The sequence below is a fragment of the Oxyura jamaicensis genome, chromosome 3 (genome assembly GCF_011077185.1).
Source record: "Oxyura jamaicensis isolate SHBP4307 breed ruddy duck chromosome 3, BPBGC_Ojam_1.0, whole genome shotgun sequence".
NCBI lineage: Eukaryota > Metazoa > Chordata > Aves > Anseriformes > Anatidae > Oxyura > Oxyura jamaicensis.
This window is the reverse complement of record NC_048895.1, coordinates 19,213,441-19,239,437: the sequence shown is the minus strand read 5'-3', so window position 1 is coordinate 19,239,437 and position 25,997 is coordinate 19,213,441. Positions and strand designations below refer to the sequence as shown.

Sequence of the window (25,997 nt, the reverse complement as noted above, 5' to 3'; positions counted from 1 at the left end):
GCTGAACATCTCTTCCCTTCCCCCCCTCCCAGTTGGGATTAACTAAAAGCTGGAAGGAATCTTCTGGGAGCAACGGGAGGGCAGTGAGCGTGCTGTTAGTCACAGGCAGAACACGTAACTTACTTCAGTGCTTTCACCAGGCATCGACTGATTCCCAAAAGCAAGGGCAGGATGGCAGAGTAGGGGCAGAGCCACACAACTGTCACTTGCTGAGTAAGACAGCTTGTACAAGTTGCACAGAAGCTTAGTGCTACAGCTTCCTAGGTCAGAAAGAGACCTGAGCTAGCCCAGGGCTGTTGGCAACACAGCTATTGCCCTAGCTTAGATTTATTTGCAGCTGTAGAAGTTAAACTAATGCTTTGCTCTACCCTTCAGCAGAGTCTGAAGGATTAGCATTTTTCTTAAGGAATTCAGGGATCCTCTTTTTGTATGGTATTCAAAATGCTTCATTCAGAGGTACTTTTGTAACACAGGGATACCTTTTCAGGGCTTGATATTCTGATCTTATCAACGTGTCATACCATTGGAGTATGCACTGCAAAGACCTGTAAACAGGAAAATTCAATTGTTTTTTTTTTTAAAAAAAAACTCCAATTTTTGGTAGAATTTGGAAGAAGCATTGCTGGCTTTTGTCATTTTAGCATATTAGTTATGCGGCAAGGAAAATTTAGCCCTAGTTATGCCAGAACAGAGGGAAGGTGCAAAGGCAAAACAACAACAAACAAAAAGGTTCAAAGGTGAGGACAAAACAAAAACAAAGCTGTTCAAAACAGCTTTTTATCCTCATCAGTATGGTAAAAAATGTTGAATGCCTGTCTACAGGCAGACAACTATCATGAGAAGAGGTAACATCCTTTACATTTAAAGCACCCTGTAACATCTTGGGGGCTACATGACAGAAAAAAAAGAGTCTAGTGATAGATCTGCATCCAGACTGTTTAAAATAATAATTGACACTAGTTTGGGTGCTGTTTTTTTTTTTTTAACATAGAGTATTTAGGCACTAGTTAGATATGCAAGAAATACATCAAACCTTAAGGTATTGTATTAAATATATGAAAGATTTGACTGGGTTCTACTTCTGTCCCTTTATTAGGTCGAAAGGTGAATGCAAGTGTGTCATAATAAGCCCATGTCCTGCAGCTTATTATACACTGAATCAAAAATACAGAAAATGATAATCCTATCTACTTACATAAAAAGGTCATTTTTGGAGTAAGTTTCCAGACTCGCACAGACTATGCAGAAAACTGCATACAATCAGTTTCCATAAGAACAGCAGTTTCTTGTAAGGTGGGCCAACCTGCGAGCCAGATCTACTGTATCAAAAGCTCTGGAAAACTGATCCTGTTGAACACGGGGGGGCCTGTCCTATCACTGAAACGGTGAAATACCCACTACTGTAAGGATGAAGCCCTGAAGAAAGCCTCTCTCCACTCCCCACCCATCTTTGCAACTCATTCTGGGAGGAGATACACGAAAATTAGTTGTTTTAGGGAGTAATTGTGATTTAAAGGACTGACCTATATATATTGTATCCAAAACTCAGTAAGAGTGGATCAGGCACGGCTAAGAACTACAATTCAGCTGTAAAATCATAGCTCAGTTTTCTCATCTGCAGTTGTCCTCCTCCTGGCCTGACTAAAGCGGAACAGCTGACTGAGGAGCTCTTTTGTGGCCACTTGACCCCACATCCTCCTCCCTCACTTTATCATCACTTGCAGTAGCTCAACCTCCTTCCCACCCCACCTCATCCCTCCCCTTCATCTTCTGCCACCCAGCCCCCTGCAGAGGACTCTGAAATGCAGATGAGAGGAACTACAATAGCACAGTGAGTGTAAACAGGTTAGTAGGCCTGCCACATCTTTATTGCTACAGGTTTGGCAAAGGGGCAGTCTCCCACCTTCGGTGGAGTTTGAGGCAAAAGGATAATGACGGTTACGATAAAAAGTGATGAACAGCAAAATTAGGAAAAGCAGTCAAAATATTTCAGGGCTCTCAGAAAAACCTGTATCTGGAAGGTACTGAAAAAAAAAACTTGCACTTGGATGGTAGGCTCGCCTCTGACCCTGAAGGAATGCTGTGCAGTATGTGATGGTCCCGTGTGACCTACTGGCATGGACACAGTCGTTTTCCTGCCACCCGAAGCCTAAGGCTACTACACACAGCTACCATGACTTGTGGTTCAGTTCACAGAAGTCTCACAAATAGGGTCATTCCTTGTGCAACGTTTGATGGAGGTGAAGGTAAAGTGGTTTCTTGGTCAACAGTTGTAATTTCTTCCTTTTAAAGTCAGTGGGTTTTTTGTACCTGTAAGCACAAGAAAGTAAATTAACAGAAGTGCTAATGGCTATGACTTCCTCATATGAAAACATACTAGAAAGCCTGTCCTGTCCTGATCCTATTACCATAATCTTTAAATACATCAGATAAGATTTACTGGAACAACAATAACTGGATTTACAGGAAGAAACTCAAAGAAGCACTCCAGCTAGCAAAGATTAAGTTAAGCACTCTTCCTACAACTGTCCTCACCTGCAAGGTTCACTCCTTCCTGGAAAGAGAAAACAAAAACAACTCAAAACCCTCACTTGACAGCCCTTCACCCACACAGTAAGGTTAGCATGCACATCATAACCACTGCACTAGAACTGGCTAATCTATTTCTTTACCTAGAGTGAAAAGAAAAAAAAAAAACACCTAACACTGCTTTGAAGTGTTCATAAAAATCTATTTCAGATCAGTATCCCATGTCTCAATTCCTGTTTCCTGCACAGAAGTCCTGTATCAGAAGATCATGGGAGTTCAAAATTATTTTTTTTTTTAAAGTACACTGATCTGACATTCAAACGGACATCAAAATGAAAATCTCCCCTACAGAATTTGTTTAAATTCATATAAAATTCAGTTACAAACACCAGAATTTTATTTGGAAATTATCTTTTTTCTGAGAAGGACCTATAGCTATTTTATTTGTCTAAAAGCATTTTATCTTCCCTTCTTTATTAAAAATAGAATATTCCTGATGTAACTTAATCCAATGAGTTCATTAAACCTTCCACGATACAAGCTACACATCCTAACTATAGTTCACTTCCTCTGTCATCGGCAACTAATAATTGCACGTCACTTACAGTTCTATAACAATTGCCCCGGGTTTAATTTCATCCATCTCCATGAAAGCAAAGCACTTGGTGCTAGTAAACCTTTTCTTAGGCTTGTAGTGTTTGAATTCAAAGAAAATAGCTGCACCTAAAATGGAAAATGGTTTAATAGCAAAGTTAGCAATTATGACCAACAGTTATCCTAATATTTATCTGCAATTTAAGATGCTCTACATTTATTGGATGGAATTCATAGAATCATAGATTATTTCCAACACTTAAATTATTAACTCATAAATTATTTCCAACACATAAATTATTTCAACACAAATTATTTCCAACACTTTAACAATTTACCTAAAAGATACACCATGTTCTTGCAATGCTCATCATCACACTCACCAGAGCTTGTACTCTTCACTCAATTATTCATATCCAGGTAACTAAAAACATCACAAAGAAACTCAATACCTGTGCAGCAGAGCAGACTGCATTTTTATTTGTTTTCATTCATTCCTCTCTTGTCTGCAAGTCATCAAAATGACCAGTTTGGAAAAGATAGGATGCAAATGTCTATTTTTATCCTTGTCTGGATCTTGAGCCCTGCAGCAGCTCAGGCACGGCCTGTTTATGAGATTAGGAGCAACCTGCTATCCACACTTTCAAAGTTCCCGGGCCCCATTTCTGGTACTTCATACCACATACCTTTTGTTAGTTTTTCAACATGTTTCTGAATCTCGATGTCCACATTAAAATGGACATACGTGTCCTCTTTCCTCAAAGCCACAGGAGTATCTTGCACAGGAGTCAGGTCTATCCCATTCAAATCTGCAGGAAAGAAATACCGTGAGAATGGGAGAAGCTTCTCAGACTTTGAAGTTCTGCTTCCTTTAAGACACTTATGAATCAATCCTAACACTTCCATAAAAAGGTAATATCCACTTGGATTTTTCCCTAAACTTAAAAAAGGGGGAGGGGGGGAGTGGAGTGGAGAGGGGTAATCGTACCCCTTCACAGTCAGTGAGTTTCATCTTTTACAGCAACGTGAAAGCAGATAGAGTTCTGACAGTTTAAGAGGAAAATTTGTAGTGATTCCCGTTTCTATTTTAAGGGGACATTTCTGTCTGCTGCCAGCAAATGATTCTGTTCCTTCTGCAAGCAGGACTCCTGCAGGGCTTCAGAACTGCCAGCTGAACCAGCAGAGAGTTACATGCACCGAAGGTTCCCCTCTATGCAGGTCAAAGCTGGCACGGCTTATACAAACTGCAATCACTGCAGGCCCCCCTGCTTTGTTGTCTAGATGCAACAAAATCATAGAATCGTTTAGGTTGGAAAAGACCTCTAGGATCATCAAGTCCAAGGGTTAACCTAGCACTGCCAAGTCTACCACTAGACCATGTCCCTAAGAAACACTTTCACATGTTTTTTGAATACCTCTAGGGATGGTGATTCAACTACTTCCCTGGGCAGCCTGTTCCAATACTTCACAACCCTTTCAGTGAATAATTTTTTCCTAATATCAAAACTAAACATCCCCTGGCACAACTTGAGGCCATTTCCTCTTGTCCTATCATTTGTTGCTTGGGAGAAGAGACCGACCCCCATCCTGCTACAACGTCCTTTGAGAAGTAACTTAACTGTAGGGAGTGGTAAGGTCTCCCCTGAGCCTCCTTTCCTCCAGGCTAAATAATGCAAGTTCCCTCAGCTGCTCCTCCTAAGACTTGTTCTCTAGACCCTACACCATCTTCATGGCCCTTCTGGTAGCGAGGGGCCCAAAGCTGAGCACAGTACTCGAGGTGCGGCCTCACCAGAGCCGAGTACAGGGGGACAATCACTTCCCTGGACCTGCTGGCCACACTATTCCTGATGCAAGCCAGGATGCTGTTGGCCTTGTTGGCCACCCGAGCACACTGCTGGTCCATATTCAGCTGGCTATCGACCAGTACCCCCAGAGCCCTTTCTGCTGGGCAGGTTTCCACCCACTCTGCCCCCAGCCTGTAGCGCTGCTTGGGGTTGTTGTGCCCCAAGTGCAGGACCTGGCACCTAGCCATGCTGAACCCTATCGCATTGGCCTCAGCCCATTGATCCAGCCTATCCAAATCCCTCAAGCAGATCAACACTCCCACACAACTGGGTGTCATTTGCAAACTTACTGAGGGTGCACTCTATCACCTCTATCAATGATCTATCCAGATCACTGATGAAGGTACTAAAGAGAATTGGCCCCAGTACTGAGCCCTGGGGAACACCACTGGTGACCAGCCTCCAACTGGATTTAAATCCATGCACCACAATTCTTTGGCTCAACATGCATTCTCTCTCCTGCTTTTTACAGTCAGCGGCACAGGGGGCCACAGGTTGGACTCCAGCTGCCAGCACCAGTTGTGCTGCTCAGACGCAAGGCACCAGAGACAATGCTCTTTCTGCTGAGGTTGGGGCCCTGAAGCGCTGCTGAACACACTTTGTTCAGGGAATGGAAAGGGATCACTAATGTGGCAGCAGGAACATCTCTCTGCTGATCTGCAGGAGAGTAGCCTAATTAAAAACAAAACAAAACAGAAAACCACACACACACACAGAGAAACACCCACACACAACAAAATCACCCCCAAACAAAGCAAAAACACCAAGGAAAACCAACAACTAATCACCCTGAGACTCATTAAAATATGGACAAAACTACTTTTTTGAGTCACTTTTATTTTTTAAGATTTGTGTTGAGTAAAGTTTAAAGTCACCATTACTAGAAGAGGCGATACACCCCCTACACACACACCCCTTCTGACCCTAGTTTCCTACATCATTAGTTGGCAGCTGCTGTCTGCTAATAGTGCCACACGTTAACAGAATGACTTGTTGGGAAAGCAAGCCTAGAAATACAGACTCCTTCAGCTCCAGAAAGGAAATGAAAGCTAGCTCTAAAGGCAAGCAACAATTTTAACAATATGCACTAAGTTAAGACTGACAAACACTTCAGTGGAAAGGAACAACGAATGTTTGCTTTACAAATTCTGATAAGTTCCAGGATCCAACGTTAGAACCCTGTTAGCGCTGGTATTTCCCTGTTGGCCAAGAAAAACTCAGCATGAAAGAATTAAGTTTGATTAAAGCCACATCCATCCAGCTAGCCTCACCACTGAAGTCACCCGTCCCTCAGCTTTCTGGCTTACTGGAGGCAAAGAAAGATCCAAAAGTGACTAGAGAAACCAAGCCTGAAAAATAGTTACATAAGCTAAAAATAATGCTGCAAACTTAAGGCAGCACCATAAACACAAATACTGTGTATTTCTAAGACTGAGAACACAAAAAGGCAGTTGTATCAGCTGAGGAAGGCAAGAGTCATCTTCCAGCTTCACTGTTGAATAATCAGCCCAGGAAGCAGGATTAGATAAGGCTCTCTGTGTATGTATGTTGGCAGGTAACATCTGAGAACATCTCTGGGATTTAAGTGGCATTCAACACCGTGACCCCCCACTTCTGACAACTTGTCCAGCAGGTGAAGCAGCCTGATAACACAGGTATTGCATCCCTACGCTTGGGACTAATAGCACATCAGAAAAGGATTTATAGAAGGTCACTGTCACAACTGAATAGAGGCTGTCACCAATAGAACAGAGCTCAGCTACAAGTTTTTATCTGGTAAAGAAAAATCATACACCTCAAAAGAATGTAAAGGTGAGCACAAGTCAAGCAGAATGGGGTAAAGGTAAGCAGGTCTGACTACAGTGGCTTCCTTCTAAGAAACGGGGACGAGAAAGATGCTCCTGCCAGAAAGACTGAATACCAAAAATCTCAGCCTCAAGCAAAAGCCATCAACCACGTTGTTACCTGAAACAGTGAGAAAACCTCACCTCACATATCCGCAGCTGATAGAGACATAGGTTTCTTCCAGACTCACGGAGACTCTCCAAGAGGGGACAGTTAGCCCAGCATATGAGCTGAAATATTTCAGTGCCAAGGCTGGCGCTTTAAAGCTTTGCTTCTCAACTTCATACCCATTCCTTTTGGTAAGAAGATCTTTGTTTTACTAAAAAGTTGGCCTAATGATAGGGCAAGAATGGAGCCAGTGGGCTGTGGTTTGCTGTCTCCAGGAAGCCCAGAGACCAATATGTGCTGGGGAGCACAAGAAGTCCAAACAGATCTGTACTTAAGAGTCAGCTAAAGAAAGTGAAATAGAGAAGTACATTCTGCTAAGTCACTAATACTCGTCCCCCAGCTTGGGGAAGGCACAGCTGAGCACCTCTCCTGCAGTGATGCACCTCCCAGTATCTCCCAAATACAGGATTTTTCCACCCTCGAAAAAGCAGAAGCCTTAAGACCACAACAATAAATGCAAGTCCAAACAAATACTTTTCCCTGCAGGTTGAATAAATAAAAAGTATTTTCTGAAAGTAGTATTTTCGCCAAACTAGAAATGAGGAGCCAGGAACAGAAATCATTACCCTTTACACTGACTGTGATGTAAGGATCAATGCACTGCCCAGCATCTTTCAGACCAATTTTCTCTATGTTGATGGTGAGTAATGTCATCCCGGGTTCAGATGGCAATCTGGGTAATAAAGTACCTGAAAAGAGTAAAGCACATCATTAATCCTTTGAGTCATTTTACAGCAGAAGCCTTGCTCAACCCATCACCTCTTATGGAGGAGGCTGTTCTCCAATGGGAGTTCCAAACCCAAGCTTTCTTATCCCGCCAGCACACAATGTGTGTCTACACATTAAATGACAGATTTCTAAGTCCACACCAGAAAAGCAAACAGGCAAACAAACAAAAAAAGAAAAACAGGACTGCCTCAGGTTAAATGACTTTGTAAAACAAAACAAAAAAATTAAAGAAATGTCCTAAGAACAGAGTAAAGCTTTGTTTAAAGTGTTCTTTCTTGCTCTCATGCAGAGTAACTCATACATGGAATTCAATTTATATAGTTTTTCAGGATTAAATTTGGGAAGCTGGATTCAATCTGCAGCTGCGGGAAGTTCAGACACATAATCAAGAGTACCCACCCCACTGAACATGACTTGGCTTCATGCTGAACATTTAGGCTGGGAGAACAAGGAAGAAAAAGGCATTGTTGCAAATCCCACTGGGTGCAAGGGAATCAAAAGAGACATTCTTAATTATCTAAGTTGTATTGCTCTGTACTTAAATGGAAGAGTAAAAAAATAGTGTTTGAATCCCTCAAGTTTCCTGCTGCATTAAGGAAGCAGTTCCTAGCTCTTCATCAAGAAAATTTAGGATCAGGTAATCTTTGTGGTCACACACTGTGGATGATGTAGGTGAATCCTTGTAGAGTTGAGGAAGACAATGAAAATGACAAGAAAAGAGAATTACCCAAACTTACTAAAAGCTGTAAAAAAAAAAAAAAAGAGATTCTGTCATCAGTAATGGGGTAGGCTTCTTCATGCTGATTTTAAAGAAAACTGACAGGCTTCACGCCTGTCTCTGGTATTAGATGAATAAGCACCAAGACAAAAAATACTCAGACTCACGAGCAAGTTTAAATTAAAGTTTTGGTTTTCTAATTAAAAAAAAATATATATCCCAAGGCTCGAGATCTAAACAAAGTAATAGTTCCCTTTGGCAAGTCCAATCTGGGTTTTCTTTGATCCTTTTTTTTTTTTTTCCCAATCAAGGTTTGAAGAGCTGGAGAACTGAGGAGTTTTTGTCATATTAGAGGGACTGGCTTTAAAAGAGGGGGCAGTGTATGCACTCCTGCACTCAGTCCCCCTTTCAGGACCACCATCAAGGTCCCAGTTCCCATCTGTGAGATGCTACAGATCTGTAACTCCCTGCCTTGGCTACTAGCAAGGCCATGACCTCCAAGGTACCACATTTGCAGACACTTTGCAACTTATCATGGCAGAATTTGACCCACTCTTCTAAAGTAATGGGACGGGCTTCTGACCATAGCATAAAATATCTTAAAAAGTGAATTTATTCGATAGCATCCATTTCTGCCAAGAAGCATGTACAATCTAGTTCATCATGGTGTATCACTTGAACAGATGTTCAAAGCCAGAGTTTTTATTACAATCTAATGGAAGGTAGATAAAGGCTTTCTCTTCAGCACAAAACTTTGGTCTACCACCTTTCAGTTGTCTCCTAAAAGCAGCATGCCCAGCCAAGAGCCAAGAACTGTAACTTCCAGTTTTCCTATCCATCTCTTAAATATGCTGTGACAGGATACTTGACACACAAAAATCACCTATGAGATCCATCCAACTCTGGTACTTACTATAAAAATTCTGGTTTGAAGAAAAATGCTGCTGTTCTTGAAAAAATGCTTTCCAGAATGTATGAAATTCCAGAATTGCAATGAACAAGCCCACTTGTTCATTGTCAAGGCCACTTCCAGTAGGTAAGGGGACGTTGCGACAGACAGTCCTTAAGGAACGTGTCCTCCTTGCTGCCTCAGCTGGAGTAACATCTAAACCAGCGGTGGGCTAAAGCAGCTGACTGTAACCTGTCCCACATGAGCCACAATCACCCAAGCAGGTCTTTTGCTGAGGCCTCTGCAGTCATTTCATACAGGGGCCATTAGCTGGCAGTAACCTATCTCAGATATAACTTCGCCAGTCTTCTGCCACAGCTTGAGCCTGTAAGTCTTTAGCAGGCTAATACTGAGGCTTTTCATGAGAAAAGTATCAGCCACTTCCAACACAACCGCAGGAAGTCATCGCCAGAGAGGAAAGAGAGCATCTACAAGTGTATTGTTAGTGTCCTCCTACAACTGTGTTTCAGATGTATAAAGGTGAGCCAACCTAATAGCTCACTGCCACCGAGACAGAGGTGTCCAGTCTCTCCAGACCTGGTCCCCAGTTCAGAGAAGGGGAAAAAGGTGACAGGTCTCCTGCTGGGTTCACAAACAGAAATGGACCAAGTTGTATATAACCAGGAGAAAGGCAGATGGGAAACCTCAGCTGGCAGAGACAGCAAGACTCTGGTCAATTCATCTTCACACAGCACTGAAGTGTAACTACATGTGTACTTTTTTTAAAAAAAATGCAAGCTTTCTCATCAAATGTATTCCACTAAAGAAAATCTAGCTACTCCTGCCTTTGGCTACTCTACAAGTCAGCACATCTTTATTAGCACATAAGACTTCTAGAAAGCACTGTAACATATGTCACCAAATAAGAGTTTCCCTTTTCCTGCTGCTGAAGGGAGATGAAGACCAACACACAGATGCCTGGTAGCATGTTACCGAAGGCCGTATTTTGAGCTTTGAAAGTACCAGCTGAATGACAAACATTACAGCTACATGACCATGATCAGAGAAATAACAGTATGTACTAAAATATTATCATACCTTCATTGGCTCCTGGGTTAGATGAATGGTGCAATGTGATAACGATGAAGCCATGCATGTAGAAGACAAGACAATGGTCAGTTAGACAATACAGTTGTGCACTATGGATTAAAGGCATATTGAAGCAAAGAGTGCAACAGTTCTCTCAAATCAATACGGAAAGTCCATTTACAAGGCTCACCTCTGCAAATTGCTGTCACTTAAACCTCGTCACCCACAGAAAGAGCAACCAACTAACATCCAATAAGGCAAGAAACGCCACACAAATTTACATTCAACAGGGAAACAAGATCTGTTTTCAACTCACACAGAAACACCTTAGGGGTTCAGATTATCATAGCTATAGGGAGGTTTACCTTAATGCAAAAAAGTTCAGAAAAGTCAGACAGACAGTTCATGAAGTAGATGACAATGTAAAACATCAGTAAGAAGAGGTGTGCGCAACTCCTCTTAAAAGCATGGTTTTACCAAGGAACAATTCTGTAAGAAAACATATACTTCAAACCTCCCTTCTTTCTGTTTTATTTACCCTACTTCTTTGAGAATAATGTAACCGTAGACAAAACCAGCCTACAGTCAGCTTAGATTCTTCCTGAAGCACACACGTAGTCTCTACGTCCATTATACGCATATAGTGCCAAGAGGTGCACAGAGGTAACTATGGTAATAGTCACAACCTGATTGATTCACAAGCATATCACGAGCTACTCGAGATGTCTCTCACTTTTTCCCCAGCTTACACCTTAAATAACCAGTGTGCTGAAAAGTACAGAAAAAGCAAAACCAGAATTATGCACCTTTTCCTTAAACTTGACATCTATCTAACTACCTAGAGTTGTCAAAGAAAACAAAATAATACTTAATACCACACAGGAAATAAAATGGAATTATGCACATTAACATAATCAAAAAGACTGCAGAGTTCGACATACACACGCACGTACTCAGAGGAAGCCTTAAATGAATTTTCCAGTTATACTTAGGACAGAAATAATGTGTCTTCATAAATTGATTTATCACAGTGGATATCAAAGATTAAGACAGTAGAATATCAACATCAAAATATTACAATATATTATAGGTTGTTTGTATGCTTAGCATAAATTCCTACATTCCTAGGTAGCATACGTTCCTACACCAATACAGGCTGCAGGGACAACATTCAGTAGCATGCAACGTCTCAAATCTAAGGACAGAGACACATTTCTTCTTCGTAACTAGTAAGTAGTTATTACTTATGCAACTACTGTTGCATAAGTAATGAAACATCCTATCTCTTTCAACCATAATTCTAGTTCTAGTTTCCCTATTTGTTATTTCCTCTTTGAAATAAGAAGGTTGCCAGCCTGCTCTGAAACTAGAAACTTGTTTTTACTGCAAATAAACTACAGAAGGAGCACCAAAAAATAAAAAAATAAAATAATAAAAAAAAACCTTCTGTTGGAACTTTCTACTTCTTTACCTATTAAATTGTCAAAAATTGAGGATACAAGACGACCTTCTCCAGAATCAGTAGGTATATCCATTTATAAAAAGCCTTCGTGTGGACAAGGAATTAGTTAGCAAGCCAAAGCTACTCTTCTTTCTCCTCCCCGAGCTTGACTGTAGTCCAAGCTATTGTCTCACCAGATGACACAAGAGAAAACTAACCAGCAACGACTCCCCACATGTCTAGCAGGATGTGATGCTCCTTGAAGGAGCAGACATTGCTGATGCTCCTTGAAGGAGCAAACATTGCCACAGTTTCTATCTGAATGTGTTTGGAACACTTCACATATTATGGTTAAGAAAGTGCATGGAATGCACAAATGATTTGAGGTAGATGGCACCACCTCACAGATTGTGGGTACAACTGTTTGGAATAGGAGATAGTTTGTTGAGGAAAAAAGTCCACGGGTCACTTTTGTGGTTTTCCAATACAGCACTAGAGTTTCCAATACAGCCTGTTGCTCCTCATCCAAATTTTTAAAATCACAGGTGGAGAAAGAGACAGAACTTACACGTGCCGTATAGGTTGGTATGGCAAGGCTGATGCCCCTACCTGGAACTCTAGCAGGAAATGAGTCTGGAGACCCTGCTCCAGCTCCTCCTTCCTCATCATCCTCCTCAAACTCTAAGTGTTCCTCTTCTCCTGGTGCTAAAATCTTCCTGTAAAATATGAAAAAGAAGAGCGAGACCAAAGATCAATCATCATATTGCTTTCAACCTGCACATCAGCAACTGAGTATAGAACAGGAGCACATACTTTAATGTCATTTCACTTTTCTCGTTAGCTACTACTGTAGAAAGCTTAGCTAACTGCTGTAGAAAGCTTTCTGCTACACAGAAAGCACAAAGCTGAAAAACAAGAGAAAACACTGTCAATTCCAGAGAGATGTAGAGCCTACCAAATACTGATTTTACCAAAAGCAAGGGCTTTAGTTTTAGTGGTACCTAGAAAACCAGAATTCAGAAGTTCGTTTTTAACCAGTTTACCTAAAGCAATGCAGCAAGTAGGTGGCTCTCGAAGTTCTCATGTCTCACGTCCAGCGGTCCCCAGACCATGCCCGTTCAGATACCTATGCCTAACATGCAGTAGCACAGTTCTCTCTCTTACCTGAGTGGGACAGGCTGAACATCAAAGGGGAACTCCTTATTGTAAGTGAGGATATTCTTTAAGACTGCAGAGAAAAAAACAGTAAGAATCTCTTTTCTTAAATAAATCTCTTTTCTTAAATTCTACCACTTTGCACAACTATGTCCATTCTCATAGCAACTTCACAAAATAAATACAATTTTAAAAGAATCAGATCATGGCTGAATCAAAAAAAAAAAAAATCTCATACATTAAACATCAATACAGACCTGATGAGTCGTATCACTACAACCTTCATACCGGTTAGCTGTGACTGCAGTACTTAATCACCACATTTATACAGGCAGGGAAGAAAAACATAGCAAGAACTAAAAGCACCATGAGGAAAAGCTGCAGGCCCCTGAGGTAATGGTAGCAGTCTCTGGTAGCTATTGAAACAAGGGTGATGTTGGTACTGGAGTCAGCTCCAAACAGTCTGAGGTCTCCAGAACTGACATGCTTAAGCATATATCTACCTACCCTGCACATTCAGAGAGCCACCGTGGGAGTCCAAGAATGCCGGTAACACATAACTTAGTCGAAATTTCCTACTTCCTCCTGCATGTGGAGGGTAGATTTGCAAAGTTCAAAAGAGACACAGAGCAATATCTGAGTGTTAAGATCCAGAAACACGGGCTATACCCTCCAAAGCTCACCGTAGTGCCACAGCTTTGCCATTTGCATTAGGACGTTACCCAAGTTTTAATAATCACAATTTGAGCTTTTATTTCCGAAAGCATTTACTAGTAAAAGTTATATTTCCAGAAGCATATAAATGAAATAAGCATTTCACGGGCTTAAAAGAGAAGAAAGCTTGCAGGGAGAGGCAGTCCCCTATCAGAGAAGGAGGATCCTGGTCTGGGCAGGGGAGAGAGGAGGTATTAAGAACAGGTTCTCTCGCTGGTCTCACTTTGCAATAAGCCCTCTCAAAGCACATTTTTGAAATCTCCCCTTGGAACTTCTGGATGAGAACAAAATTGTGTTAAAGCAGTGCTAACATAACATGAAATTCCAGATGTACTTAAACACCAGCTATGTTTAAAGAACCACTTCTAGGCCCTTTCTGTCTCTGTGCATTTCAACTCAGCCGCTATAGCGGGAGAGCTTCTCTGTCTTTCTTCATAGTCACATCACCCCATGTGGGCTCCATCGTTAGCTACCAGACATCCAAACACTACAGTGGATAAAGAACCCCTCAGTAAACTATAAAGAAACAAACAAAAAAAACCTTCCCAGTCTTTGCTCATTTTTTTCTAATTTCTGTACCATGACCTGAGAAGGCGGATGCTATCTGATTCCAGGGGAACCCAATACATAAATACAGAGAGAGCTTTAAGTTGTCTGCTGTTAGAGATGTGACAGACAAAACTGATGCCAAGTCTCTCCTTCTCCCAAGGCCTCTGCCCTGAGGGATCAGTAAGGCAGATCTCAACACGGTGGCAAAGAATCGCAGCCACTTCCCAACAGGAAAGCGGCTGATTAACAGCAGACAACAGCCGCCCAGCACAGCTCAGGGTCAGGAAGAGAAGGGATTTTATCTCCCTCTGAATTCCCCTGTTCTTGGAAAGCTCTATCATACCAAGACAGAAAGCGAAACCGCCCCAAATAGAAAAATTTCAGTGAAGTAGTATCTCATACAGATCAAAGGCATGGTATACAGAAGTGACAGAAATTGCAGTACTTCCCCTCCTCTCTTCCAAAGTTTGGTATGCACTGGAGTCTTCCCTCTTCCAGTAACCGGCTTCTCCTATGACATGAATGAACATCCCCTAAAAAAGCCTTCTCAGAAATAATCGCAGTTATCACTAGAGGGCACAAAACGCTCCACCAATATGAGCACCATGAGAAAAAGGTGAACGGCTTTACAGCACCTGGAGTCCTGACACGTTCTAAATGCACACTTAGGCATACACACTTCTACCGCAGAGCTGCATCTACACACGTGTCGGTATCAAACCTGCTTCTGACAGTTCAGTGCTTTCCAAATTCCTAGGGACAGTATTAACAAAAATTAACAAAAATGATGCTGAGTGTTCAGATCAGAAACACTTCTGGAAATACCACCCCAAAATCTCTTGCCTTTTTACAGCGGAGCATCGTGGATCAAGTTTTTAGAATGCATTCAACTCTGTCTAATCACTAATAGCAAGTAATTTTGCAAAGTCACAATACTGGGATTTACTAAACACACCCCTTTAAACACATCATCAGGATAAGAACCGGATCTGCAGCTCTCAGTCTGATGAAATATACAAAAGCAATGCTACAACCACCCTTCGAGGAAAAGGAAAATCCTCTTTACACAAGCTAGAGTTTCAGTTGATTTAAATCAAAGTAATCAGATAACAGGAAATATATTAGGTTATAACGAGGAGGAATCTCCCTTGCACCACTGCATAAGACCCCCACACTTAAGAGCTACTTTTATTTATTTATTTAAGTGCACATCTCCTCTGGAATAAAGAGGACTTCCCCTCTAATGCTGCTGCTGAGAAAATTCACAGAAAGCTCTGGTTTCTGTAACTGAAGGGCAGATCCCCAGCAATGTGTTTTATATTTATGTTGCTTTTACAACAGAAATCTTTTTTAAAGACTGTTCTGCGCCTTCCCAAATACACCTTCTTGCCAGTGTTACTCTCATACCCAAGGAGCAAACTGACCCACCAAAAACCACAGTTTTCAGCTAGAGCATTTCTGGATCCACTTCATCTCATTTACACACAGATGCCAATACTGGCACACAGCCTCTCGAATTCTAAAGTATGTTATAACACTGGCACAAGCTTTAACAAGAAAACGATCTGCAAGATCCAGCGTGTGGGCAATGATTTCACATGACATAATCTCAAAAGAACTATTTCTGTGTATGGACCCTCCTGGAGCATTATCCTAGCATGAGAGACTCAGTGACAAACCCTATAAACAAACAAAGCCATCCAACAGCTTCAGTGCGAAATGCGAGCTTAACAATTATGAAAAGCTAGAACCTGATAACACAGGAAAAAAAAAAAAAAAAAGTGAATCTAAGGGCCCTGGTTGTTAGAATACCCAAACCAAATTTCTCAGCCATTTTGACCACTTCAGGCACAAACGTAATTAAAACAATTGAAATTGTGTGAATAGCTGTTTTCATTCCACCCTAACAAAATGTCTTGACCTGACAAAGGAATTGCTTATTTGCATTGCCAGTCCTTTCATTTTTTTTATTTTTTATTTTTTGTTTTTTTAAAAAAGCTTTTTCTTCTGGAATGTAAGAAAAAATTGACAACAGACAAACTAAAACACTTCACAGTGTATTTTTTGAAATGAGTAGTGTTGGCCTGATTAAGATTTACCCTATTCAAGATATACTTAAAAACCATAAAACAAAGGCACAATTCAGAGGGAAAGAACAATCCAAGTCAGAGAGCAACATCAAGGACATCAATGGTGAATTGTTGTTGCAGAAGCACCCGTTCTCCTCCAAGGAAAATAACTCAGTGTCTTTGAAGACTGATGGCCACACACTCTTCTTCAGTTTTAATAGAGTCACTCATTGCACAAAGCGTGGTTTGAATGTGCTTCACGCTGGTGAACAGTTTTTTGACAGCTAGAAATCAATTCTCTGAGGCAGGGTACTGTTGCACCGTAATTGAAATATTGGCTTTTAAGAAAAGGAGGCATTTTGAGGGAAGCTTTACCCTTCAACATTCACTTCTTTGGATTTTTAAATGTGAATCTTCTTCCATTATTTAGTCACTCAAAGGCCATTTACCTAATGGGGTCAAAGATCTACAGCCATTAAATTACTTCAACAATTAAAATACTTTGTAAACAGAATGTGTACCTATGAAATAATTCCAAATCAGAGGATGCAGAGGCAAAACACACAATACAGAGTGAGAAAAAACTCATACTTTCAACACATTGTTAAGACTTTCCTGAGTTTATAGTCTTCATAAACCTAGCAGTCCTGTAGTGTACCTTCACTTTCCTTTTTCAGGAAATGGTTTAAAAGCATCTGCACTCAACATTTTTGTACAGACCTTAGGAACCTCTCAGTTCAATGTCCTGCTTCTCCACAACCTTCTCTGTAGGATGCTGTGTTAGATACTTACAGAATGGGAACAGAGAAACTGCTTGTTCATGAAGTGGCAACACCGCACATCATTTTTTTCCCCAACATCTCCCTAAATGATACCATTGTGAAAAGAGCAAAATAACCCCTTTTTTTTTCCATCATGAAAGAAACTCTTGCACATCTCCTGTTCCCCAAGAACAACAAATATCAGCATCCAGGATGATACTGCTTCGATGTGGAAGCTCTGATCATAAGGATACTTTGTGAATAGAGCAACCAGTGTTACTGGAAGGAAAATGCAGCAGATAAACAGATATTTCCTACATGAAGTTACTTCGGGACTGACATACCAAAAATTGACCCAGGATCAGATTGGAAAAAACAGCCACAACACAAAACCCTTCAAAGACTGACTCTCATCCTCACTTTGACTCCTAATTTTTTTAGTCTCATAACATCACTGTGGTTAAGTGGCAGGTGATTGACTACTATGAGCACAAGTTAAATATTTTTGGAAGAAAAATACATTCAATACTGCAAGTAGGAAGACCACAGAGTGTTGGAATTCAGTTCTAGTAAGTTATGTGCAGGCAAATTTTCCAGCTGTTTACATAATGCAGAACTGATAGCCTAAATTAACTATTCTGTGTGAAGTCAGCAGTACCCAAAGAATCACTTGACTGAGACAAAAAGACTAAAACGTTATCTGACACATCAGGACTAATATACTTTGAAGTTGCCCACATTAAATTCCTTAATACACATCAAGTTCTGTCTATGTGGTAACAGATATTTGGAAGAACTATCTAAAAACAACATTACTGTCAAACCACATTGTGCTCAGTCAGTATTCACCCTGCTGTCATATTTTCCACTGTAATGGTGGATGTCACTCACTTAAAATACAAAGATACTACTTACTTGGTTCCAACTTCTTCAGATCCTCAAGCTTAAATTCATCCTGCGACTGGGTGGACTAGGACATTACAAAGAAAGCATTAAATCTGGGTATGCACCTTCCCCTCAGACAAAGTTATAACAACCATGCAAGCTGTTCCCTTTATTCAAGCATACCAAGTTACTTCAAAGCTATGTCTTAAAAGAAAAACAGAACAAACAACAACAACAAAACAACCAAACAAAATTTCCCTGACTGAGGCCAGGTTCACAGACGAGGCAGAAAGTTAGGTACTTCTCATTTATTGGCAAAAATGTATCCCATGTTCCAAGTTCTAATACAAGATAAAAAGATTTAAATGAGCTAGTTGATTTTTCATACTTACCACGCACAGGAACATTTAGACAGAGGGACTTATTTTAACTCTTCCCCAGTCAAGTTGTTCTGAAACAGTATCACCTCTAAGACTGCAAAAGTGACACTCCCACAGGAGCCCACACCATTCAAGTTGTAACTCCAGTATTGTAACACTAGCAGAAGTTACAGTATACAGGATAACTCAGGATTTCATCAAGCCTAAGAGCTCACCACAATGATTCTCATCTCCACCAACCCTGATGATGAAGCTTCTTCATCTGGCTAGTAGCATATCTGCTTCTCTGAGCTATTCAACTTATTAACTCAACAGAAAAGGTTTTATCACCTGGGGCATCATGTAGACAACCTGGAAAGTCCAAATGTTCAAGGAGCTGTTCATTCTGTTTCCAGAAGTTTTAGCTATGCCTGAAGACACAAAACTGTCTAAAACCAGCATTAGTTACCTATCAGCAAAGTATGAAATCACATGGGAAAGAGAGCTATACCTGTAAAGCTGCACTTCTCAGTTCCAAGCATGTTGCAATTTTACCTATGGTTTTCTGAAAGGAAGAAAAAAAAATATTGAAATTGTGTTCTTCCATATTCACATTCTTCTTTAATATAAATATGAACATTTGTTTTTTCCTGCAAAGACTTCAGATCTGTTACTCAGTATCTGATCACTTAGCATCAAAAGCTTTTTTATACACAAGCAAGATTTTCTGTAAGTGCAGTAGATGAAACTGAAACATCTGCCATTTAACTCCCCTTCCACAGCTCATCAGCACAGGTGGGGAGTCACTCACTTTGCAAAAACTGTAATAATGTCTACCACATCATAATTTTTTTTACTAATTCAATTATTCTGAAGTGACAGGGGAGAGACAGAAAAAAAATACACAAAAATACACAAAACAGTGTATTTTACCTTCTGAGACCCGGAGTGGTTTGTTAAAATTTGCCCTTTTAGGGAACTGTAGGGCATATCTATAGCCCTAGCCCCCCTCAGACTTTACAACTGCTCAGTATCTCACTGAAAAAGCATGGTCTGCTTTTGCAGGTTTTTGTGCAAAATTAAGTGAAAAGGTGGATTATGTTTCCAAGTTTTTATTTTTGTAATTTGCTAAAAAGACTTGAAGTCTGACAGAAGCATGAAATAGATTTTCTTGGATTCAAACTTGCCAGCTAAAATATCCCTGAGCAAAACTGTGAAGTAGTTTTTCATTTTTATTTTAAAATGTAGAAGGAAGAGCTTCATAACCCTCCTTCGCTAGCAGTCCTACTTTTAAGACAGTGCTACTGAAGCTTTTGTGCTTCACAAAAAAAAAAAAAAAAAAAAAAAAAAAAAAACTTGAGGAGCAGCAGTCACATTTGTTTCTATTACTAGCAGATGAAAAACATCAAGAGGAATTCAGACAATGTAACTGGCATCAAATGGACACACCTGCGAGGTCTGTTTTACTGTTTTTGACCACACAAGTTTGTTCATTAACCAAAAGGCTTTAGTGAAGAAAAACTATATGCACAGATAAGAAAAAATACAATTCCAAATAGTCTGTGGAACATTTATAGGGCAAGAGATACAGCAACAGTGAAGCTATAAAGAAAAGTCATTCATTTTCAAAGTTTTCCCCCAGAAGGAAGACAAAACTTGAAATATGCATGTGAGACTCGTTCTCTCCTTTTGAAACAGACAGTATCAAAAAATAGCCCTCCCCTTAAGCTAGGTGCAAGGGGGAGAGAAAGATTTCCTAGAGTACAACTGTAGCAAAGAACTTCAAGAGCAGGAGCATCTGGCAAGTTACATGGTATCAGACAGAAGCCAGAACTTCCCTTTAAAGGAGGGTTATGTTTTAGGGATGCGTTTTAGGGCTACAAGAGACTCGTAGCAGCAGGTAAGAACTGGGCATGCCTTCACAGCTACCTTTGCCAGTCACCTGCCCTGACTTCTGCAGGGGGATATCAGCTGCGTCTAAATCTGCTCCCAGGCCACCACGTGCTCAGGATGCTGGGCTGACAGCTAAGCAGCTCCAGTGTCTGTTTGCTGTATGCCACGCTGAAAGAGTGAAGGAGCTGATCTGTAAGCAGATCGGGCATCACTACCTCAGGGGCAGAGCCAACAGACGGACTGTGTAAAAGCCTCAGATATCTGATTTTTGTCAGCCACCACAGGCTCAAAGCTTCCAAAACCATTTCTCCGCAGCTGGTTCTCTCTTCTCTTCTAAATGCTCTGTTATAACACAGCATTAATCCGCTCTCTACATCCTTGCAGTTTATATTACTGTCCATTGTAACAGAATCTTTAAAAACTAAAAGCTCTTTTGAGCACCTTCCAGGAAGGAGTGAGTGACATGCATTATTAGCACGGGGCATTCATTGTTCTTTCCTCTGCCTAGGACATGCAGTGATGTCTTGTTTGGGAATTTTAATATTGGGCAACCTGACTGTATGCTTGCATGCAACATGGCAAAGTAGAAATATTATGGTCATCATTTCTGTGGAGGTTCGTTCCACAGCCTAGGTTCAGTCAAACTTCTAATTCTGAAATAACTTCTGCCACATAACAGAAATTTACAGCTGCATCTCCAGCATAGATTAGGGAAACAGATTTCTGAAAAGGGAAGGAGCACATACAAATGTCCACAGACTGTTTTTGTAGATTTACATACATATTCAGGCTTGGTGCGAGGACATCAGGTAGTACTACAGAAGCAGCAGATTGTCAGTCCCTAGGCAGAGCATACACTGCATCCTTCTCATCAACTACAGGAATTATTTTTGTGGGAACATCTGGAAAGATACGGTTGCAAAGGTACAATCTCGAAGAGGAAGGTGTGAAGTGATGGATAAAAGAAAGGAATGCAAAGAAGTTCCCTGGGGAAGGGAGGGGAAATCTCTGAGGCTTGACTGCAACTGCATGATTTGCAAAAACCCAGCTGTTCCTATGGCTCGGGTGTTCATGGCCGAGCAAAGATCATGCCAATTCCATGTTAGATCAAAACCCCTTCCAAATGCACCAGAGAAAGAGAGCTATGAGTAAGTTTGCAGGGTGCCAGCACAGTCTCAGTGCCCCACTATGGAATCAGATATGAAAAGATTTTCACATTGCTCTCCTTCTCACCATCTTGTACACAAACCCACACTATAAATTAGGTCTCAAGACTTCTCATCTCCTGTCTCCTTAGTTAATTCACTGATAAACTCAGCAACACCACCATTCCCAATGCCGCAGATTCTTAACTCAGTATTCTTAGAACTGCCTGAACTAGGTACCTCGTGACAGGACAAACAGCTATATAAAACGTGTGTCTTCTGGCTCCTGGGGGTTGAAGGGCAATAATATCCTTTGAAACAGATTAATTGAAGAGAGTTTGGGAGTCTTAAAATAGTAAAGAATAGGTTTTATATGGAATCTATTGAAATATGGCAAGCTCCCAGCAGGCATTATTCATAACTATTTTTTTAAGGAACCACACCCAACCCAAAAGTTAAAAATGCAGCTAAACACTGCTATCATTTTCAGCTGCAACTATCCCATGCAAAAGCTCATTTTTGCAGCAGGGAAAACATTCTGAACCTCATTAGAAAGGCTGAAGTCGTAATTAATTTTGCTAGATTAAAGCAGTCAAGAATCAGTTTAATGTAAACTGGTGATTAGAAAGGAAAATGTCAGTTGATCTCGTAGTCAAGGTTTCTTTGGTGCAGTTGTGTGAGTAATGACTGTGCTAACTGTAAAGCAGTCAAAGATGTTTGCATAAATACAGAGCCAGAGCAGAGTTTGGCTTTAAAGAGAGGTCTAGGCTGTTAGGAGACCAGTAGTTCAATGAATCATGCTAAGACTGTGCAACAGTGCTCTTATTTCATCAAGTTACCATTGCACAAAAAGCATGATTTTCCAATACTGCACAAAACCCAGCCTAGCACAAAAGAAGAAAAAAAAAAAAAAAGCTACGCAAGAAAACAACAACTGCGGTTAGCAGAGGACTTTAAAGGTCAAATTTACTGCACAGAGAACTGGGTGACGATAGCTATAGCTGAAGGAAAGCTGGCAGCTACGGCCAAACCTAACTGCATTAGCTCACGCAGCAAAACGCGGTGATTGATCGTGAATGAAGGCATCATTTTAGAGAATGAAGGTAAAATAAACAATGGCAGGATGCAGATGTTAAGACTGAGGTAAAGTCCATCTATAAGAGTATGTTAATATCCCGTATTCACAGCCTCTAGGTGATGAAATTGCTGCACAGCCTCCTTAAAACTGTTGCAGAGCAACTAAACACAATGATTTACTGTTGACAGTATTTCTCTATAGTCCTCAACCCAATTCATAATCGTTAACAAAGATTCCAGCACTGTCAATTCTGCAAATCAAGACAGAGCCTTTCCTAAGTACTAAAACTCCAGAATTATATCCAGCAGTAGATGTAAAACAGACAACCCCCCCACAAGCTGAAAATGCAGGAATGAACTACAAATTCTAGAGACCAGTTTTCCCTATCAAATGAAGATGCACGACAATGGAGTCTTTCAAAACAGATCCCAGACTGACAGCAAAAAGGCAAGATGTACAAATCTTGGAATGTCTAAGTTCTTATCACAAACTCTACTTTTACTATAAAGTAACTAATAACTGGCTCACACTACGTCTAAGAAAGAAATTGGTACTATCTATGAAGTGCTGTTAGATTGCCAGACTGAATGATTACATTAGCAAGTAACACACCATCAATTATGACGTAGCCATAGCTGCACTGTAACACCACCTGTGATGAAGTAAACCCAAACATGTTAAAAGTTTATACAGACAGTCAGGACTGAGGATTTGAACCTAGTCATGCCCCTTCCTTGTAGTGGCAAAGCTAGTAGTTTTCCCTCTGTACAGGGGAATCACTGCTGAAATCCATCTTTTTCACATGTAGTAAGAAACAGTAACAATCTTGGGAATTCTCATCAACATTTACAGTCCTTTAAAAAAAACACCTAGCTGTAAATCCATACAGAGATTGGAATGAGGGTAGACCAAGCAACTGGAAATCATAACTAGCTTCACAACCTTGCCTTCTCCAATCTATGAAATGCCATCTGCAGCCTGGGCTATCTATCAGATAGATAAACCCTGAAGTGAACACACAAACATGCATTCAGATAAATACAGAAGGGGCCCTTACATGACATACAGTACCTGGGAAAGACAAGAAATTAGGGAATGAGAAACTTTCCAAAACCCAGAAGAAACAGCACACTGGTGGATGTCTTGGCAGGAACATATTTCAGCAAAATTTGCTGTTTAACCATGGACATTTTTGAGGGGTGGCAAGAGAGAAGTTATACTTCTAGTTCATTAAGCTGCCTGAAAACCTTGAAGCATGCTAAACTCTACTCCTAGACACTGAGTGAATGGTACTAGTGATGATAGTAATTGCTCATGGTCACTAAATTATACCAACAAAACTCCTGCAGAGACAGAGAACACGAGGAGAGCAAGGAGCTAACAGACTATAAGATTTTGCTGTACAGAGTTTCACTGAAAGCAATAGCATAAATATTAAAAAAATACATAAAGCCAAATAACTAAAATCATAAAAATTAAGTATTTTTAAATAATTTAAAATGATTTGAAAATTATTGCTATACATTTTTATTAAAAATAGAATAAACCCATTCTTAAAATGACTGAGCCCGAAGGACAATAAAATACCTAAAGGAAAGCAGAAGGCAGCCGTCTCATTTGCTGTTGTGACTAGCAATACTCATGATAGAGGAGGGAAAGAGAATGTTCTTACTGAAAGATTTCACAAAACGTTGGAGAACTTGGCTACGTATGTTGCTAATGAAATAGGCATCAGAATTTGAGAAAAAGGCTCAAAATTAAAGTGCATCAGCTGATGAGAAGAGAGGAAAGAAGAGAGATAAATACAGGTATCATTCTGCAGGGATTCAGAACAGCCACTCCTTATTTTATCTTTTTGGAAGGCTGTTTCCTTAGTACATGAATGCAGTGGTACAACTTGCATCTGAGGTTTTTTATCTCTGCTTCCTCAACCTCTCAGGCCTTTCCTTGTGGCTGATCTCTCTCATTTCCACCATTAGGTCCTTTGCCTAAGACCCAAGGAACATCTGGAAACAAAGTCCTGTGTCATTATGGTTCTGTACTCTCCGGAGATGGTGCCTCTGAAGTGGTGTTAACAGCTTATCCTGCATAAAATAACCATATTTTCAAAAGCAACCACCGAGGGGAAACATGCGGTAAAGACAACTGTAGCTGAGAGCAATAGGGAAAGATACCAGTAAGGGATACAGAGCAGAAAAAACATCTGTCCAATGTTAACAAGGATCCTTCAGATCAGGAAAGGTAGTCCCAACCCTTCTCCAAGATTCTGACTCAGTTTAAGACTATCATGAGCCTTATCCTCTTCTTCACAGAAGGTAAATAGAACAGTGGAGGCCAGCTCTTTGCTTTCTTTTGTTGGTACATGTCAAAGAAACATTTATAAACCACTGACAGACTCTATGTAAAGCTGTATTTCTTTGTGATAAACGAGGTGTTGGCTTTTTTTAACACATCAAGTTCACCTCCAATTTCTGCAGCCAAAACCTGTTTTCAGGACTAACAATTCCAAACACAGATCCCACTCCTCTAGCACCCTTTTACCATACACTGGATTCTGGGCTAAGAAATGTCACTGTTCAGGCAATGCCAGTGCACAAACAAGTGATCTTATCACCTGGAAGTCTGGAAATACAGGCATTCTCTCATTCAGTATTCCTAATAAAAAGGCATAAAAGTTTTATACAAGGTACTAAAGTTTAGCAAGACCTCGTATTCCAAAATATTTCCTTTTATTTTGCAGAAGATGTTTGAGTTTGTTGGACCTTAGCTAGCATTTTCTTGTTAAACCCTGTCATAGAATTGCATCAATATGATGCTCAGACAAGAAACAGCATTTTCATCTGAGAGGAGAGAGGAAGGAGTAAAATCAGCTCAATATTTTGAAAGATTATAAACAAGTAACATTGAGACTAGTAGGGAGTATTCTGCCAGGACTCTTCCCAGTCAGGTGCTACGTGTTAAGCTAAGATTGTCCACACACACCCTCGATGGCTGCAGCTCAAGACATTTTGCATTCAGACTTCACAACATAAATTGTGCTCACGTTGTATAAGCAAGTTATCAAAAGGTCACCCACAAAAAGAAACACCCAGGTTATGAAGGGCTCTGGTCAGCATGCGAGACTTTCAGTATTACACAGCAGGGCATCTGTCACACCTAATGACAGCAACGGTTTCGGCCACACTGGGCTCTGCTTGTGTTTTTGCATACTATGGGAGGAAAACAAAGGTGTCACAAGGCTCTGGTCTGCAAGACAGAAAGAACAATACTCCACAACAACATCCATGAGTCAAGTTCCTTGACTGAGCAAATGGTAATGCTTACCTTTTGATCTTCTGTGAATTCTGAGTTGTTGTGCTGAGACTGTGCCTCTTTTTGTAGATGCCTCGCTAATCTGAGGAAAGGGGGAGAAAATTGAAGAGTGAGAACACAACACAGAACCCTGCCGCCACCACCACCACCGTCTCCTGAAAGTGTGCCAGTGGAAAGGTCCACAGACTGCTGCTCCAAATGGTTTCTTTTTCTCATGTACGGTAGGCCATA

The 25,997-nt window shown here is 40.6% G+C and overlaps 1 protein-coding gene across 5 annotated transcripts; it reads right to left on the bottom strand.

Moving 5' to 3' along the window:
* Window positions 1–584: 584 nt before the first annotated feature.
* On the bottom strand, window positions 585–25,997 carry AIDA (axin interactor, dorsalization associated). Of its 5 annotated transcripts, XM_035323234.1 has the most exons (11): window positions 25,779–25,997; window positions 18,850–18,903; window positions 18,010–18,064; window positions 13,509–13,586; window positions 13,011–13,074; window positions 12,456–12,562; window positions 10,415–10,426; window positions 7,547–7,669; window positions 3,810–3,932; window positions 3,135–3,252; window positions 586–2,310 (listed from the first exon to the last, which is right to left on the bottom strand). In XM_035323234.1, exons 1-11 carry the CDS (start codon window positions 25,980–25,982, stop codon window positions 2,214–2,216), a joined length of 1,035 nt encoding a protein of 344 aa, XP_035179125.1. In that variant the 5' UTR covers window positions 25,983–25,997; the 3' UTR covers window positions 586–2,213. The 5 variants fall into 5 exon arrangements, with proteins under 5 accessions (XP_035179127.1, XP_035179128.1, XP_035179125.1 ...); XM_035323236.1 differs by lacking the exon at window positions 13,509–13,586 and having other exon boundaries at window positions 585–2,310; XM_035323235.1 differs by lacking the exon at window positions 10,415–10,426.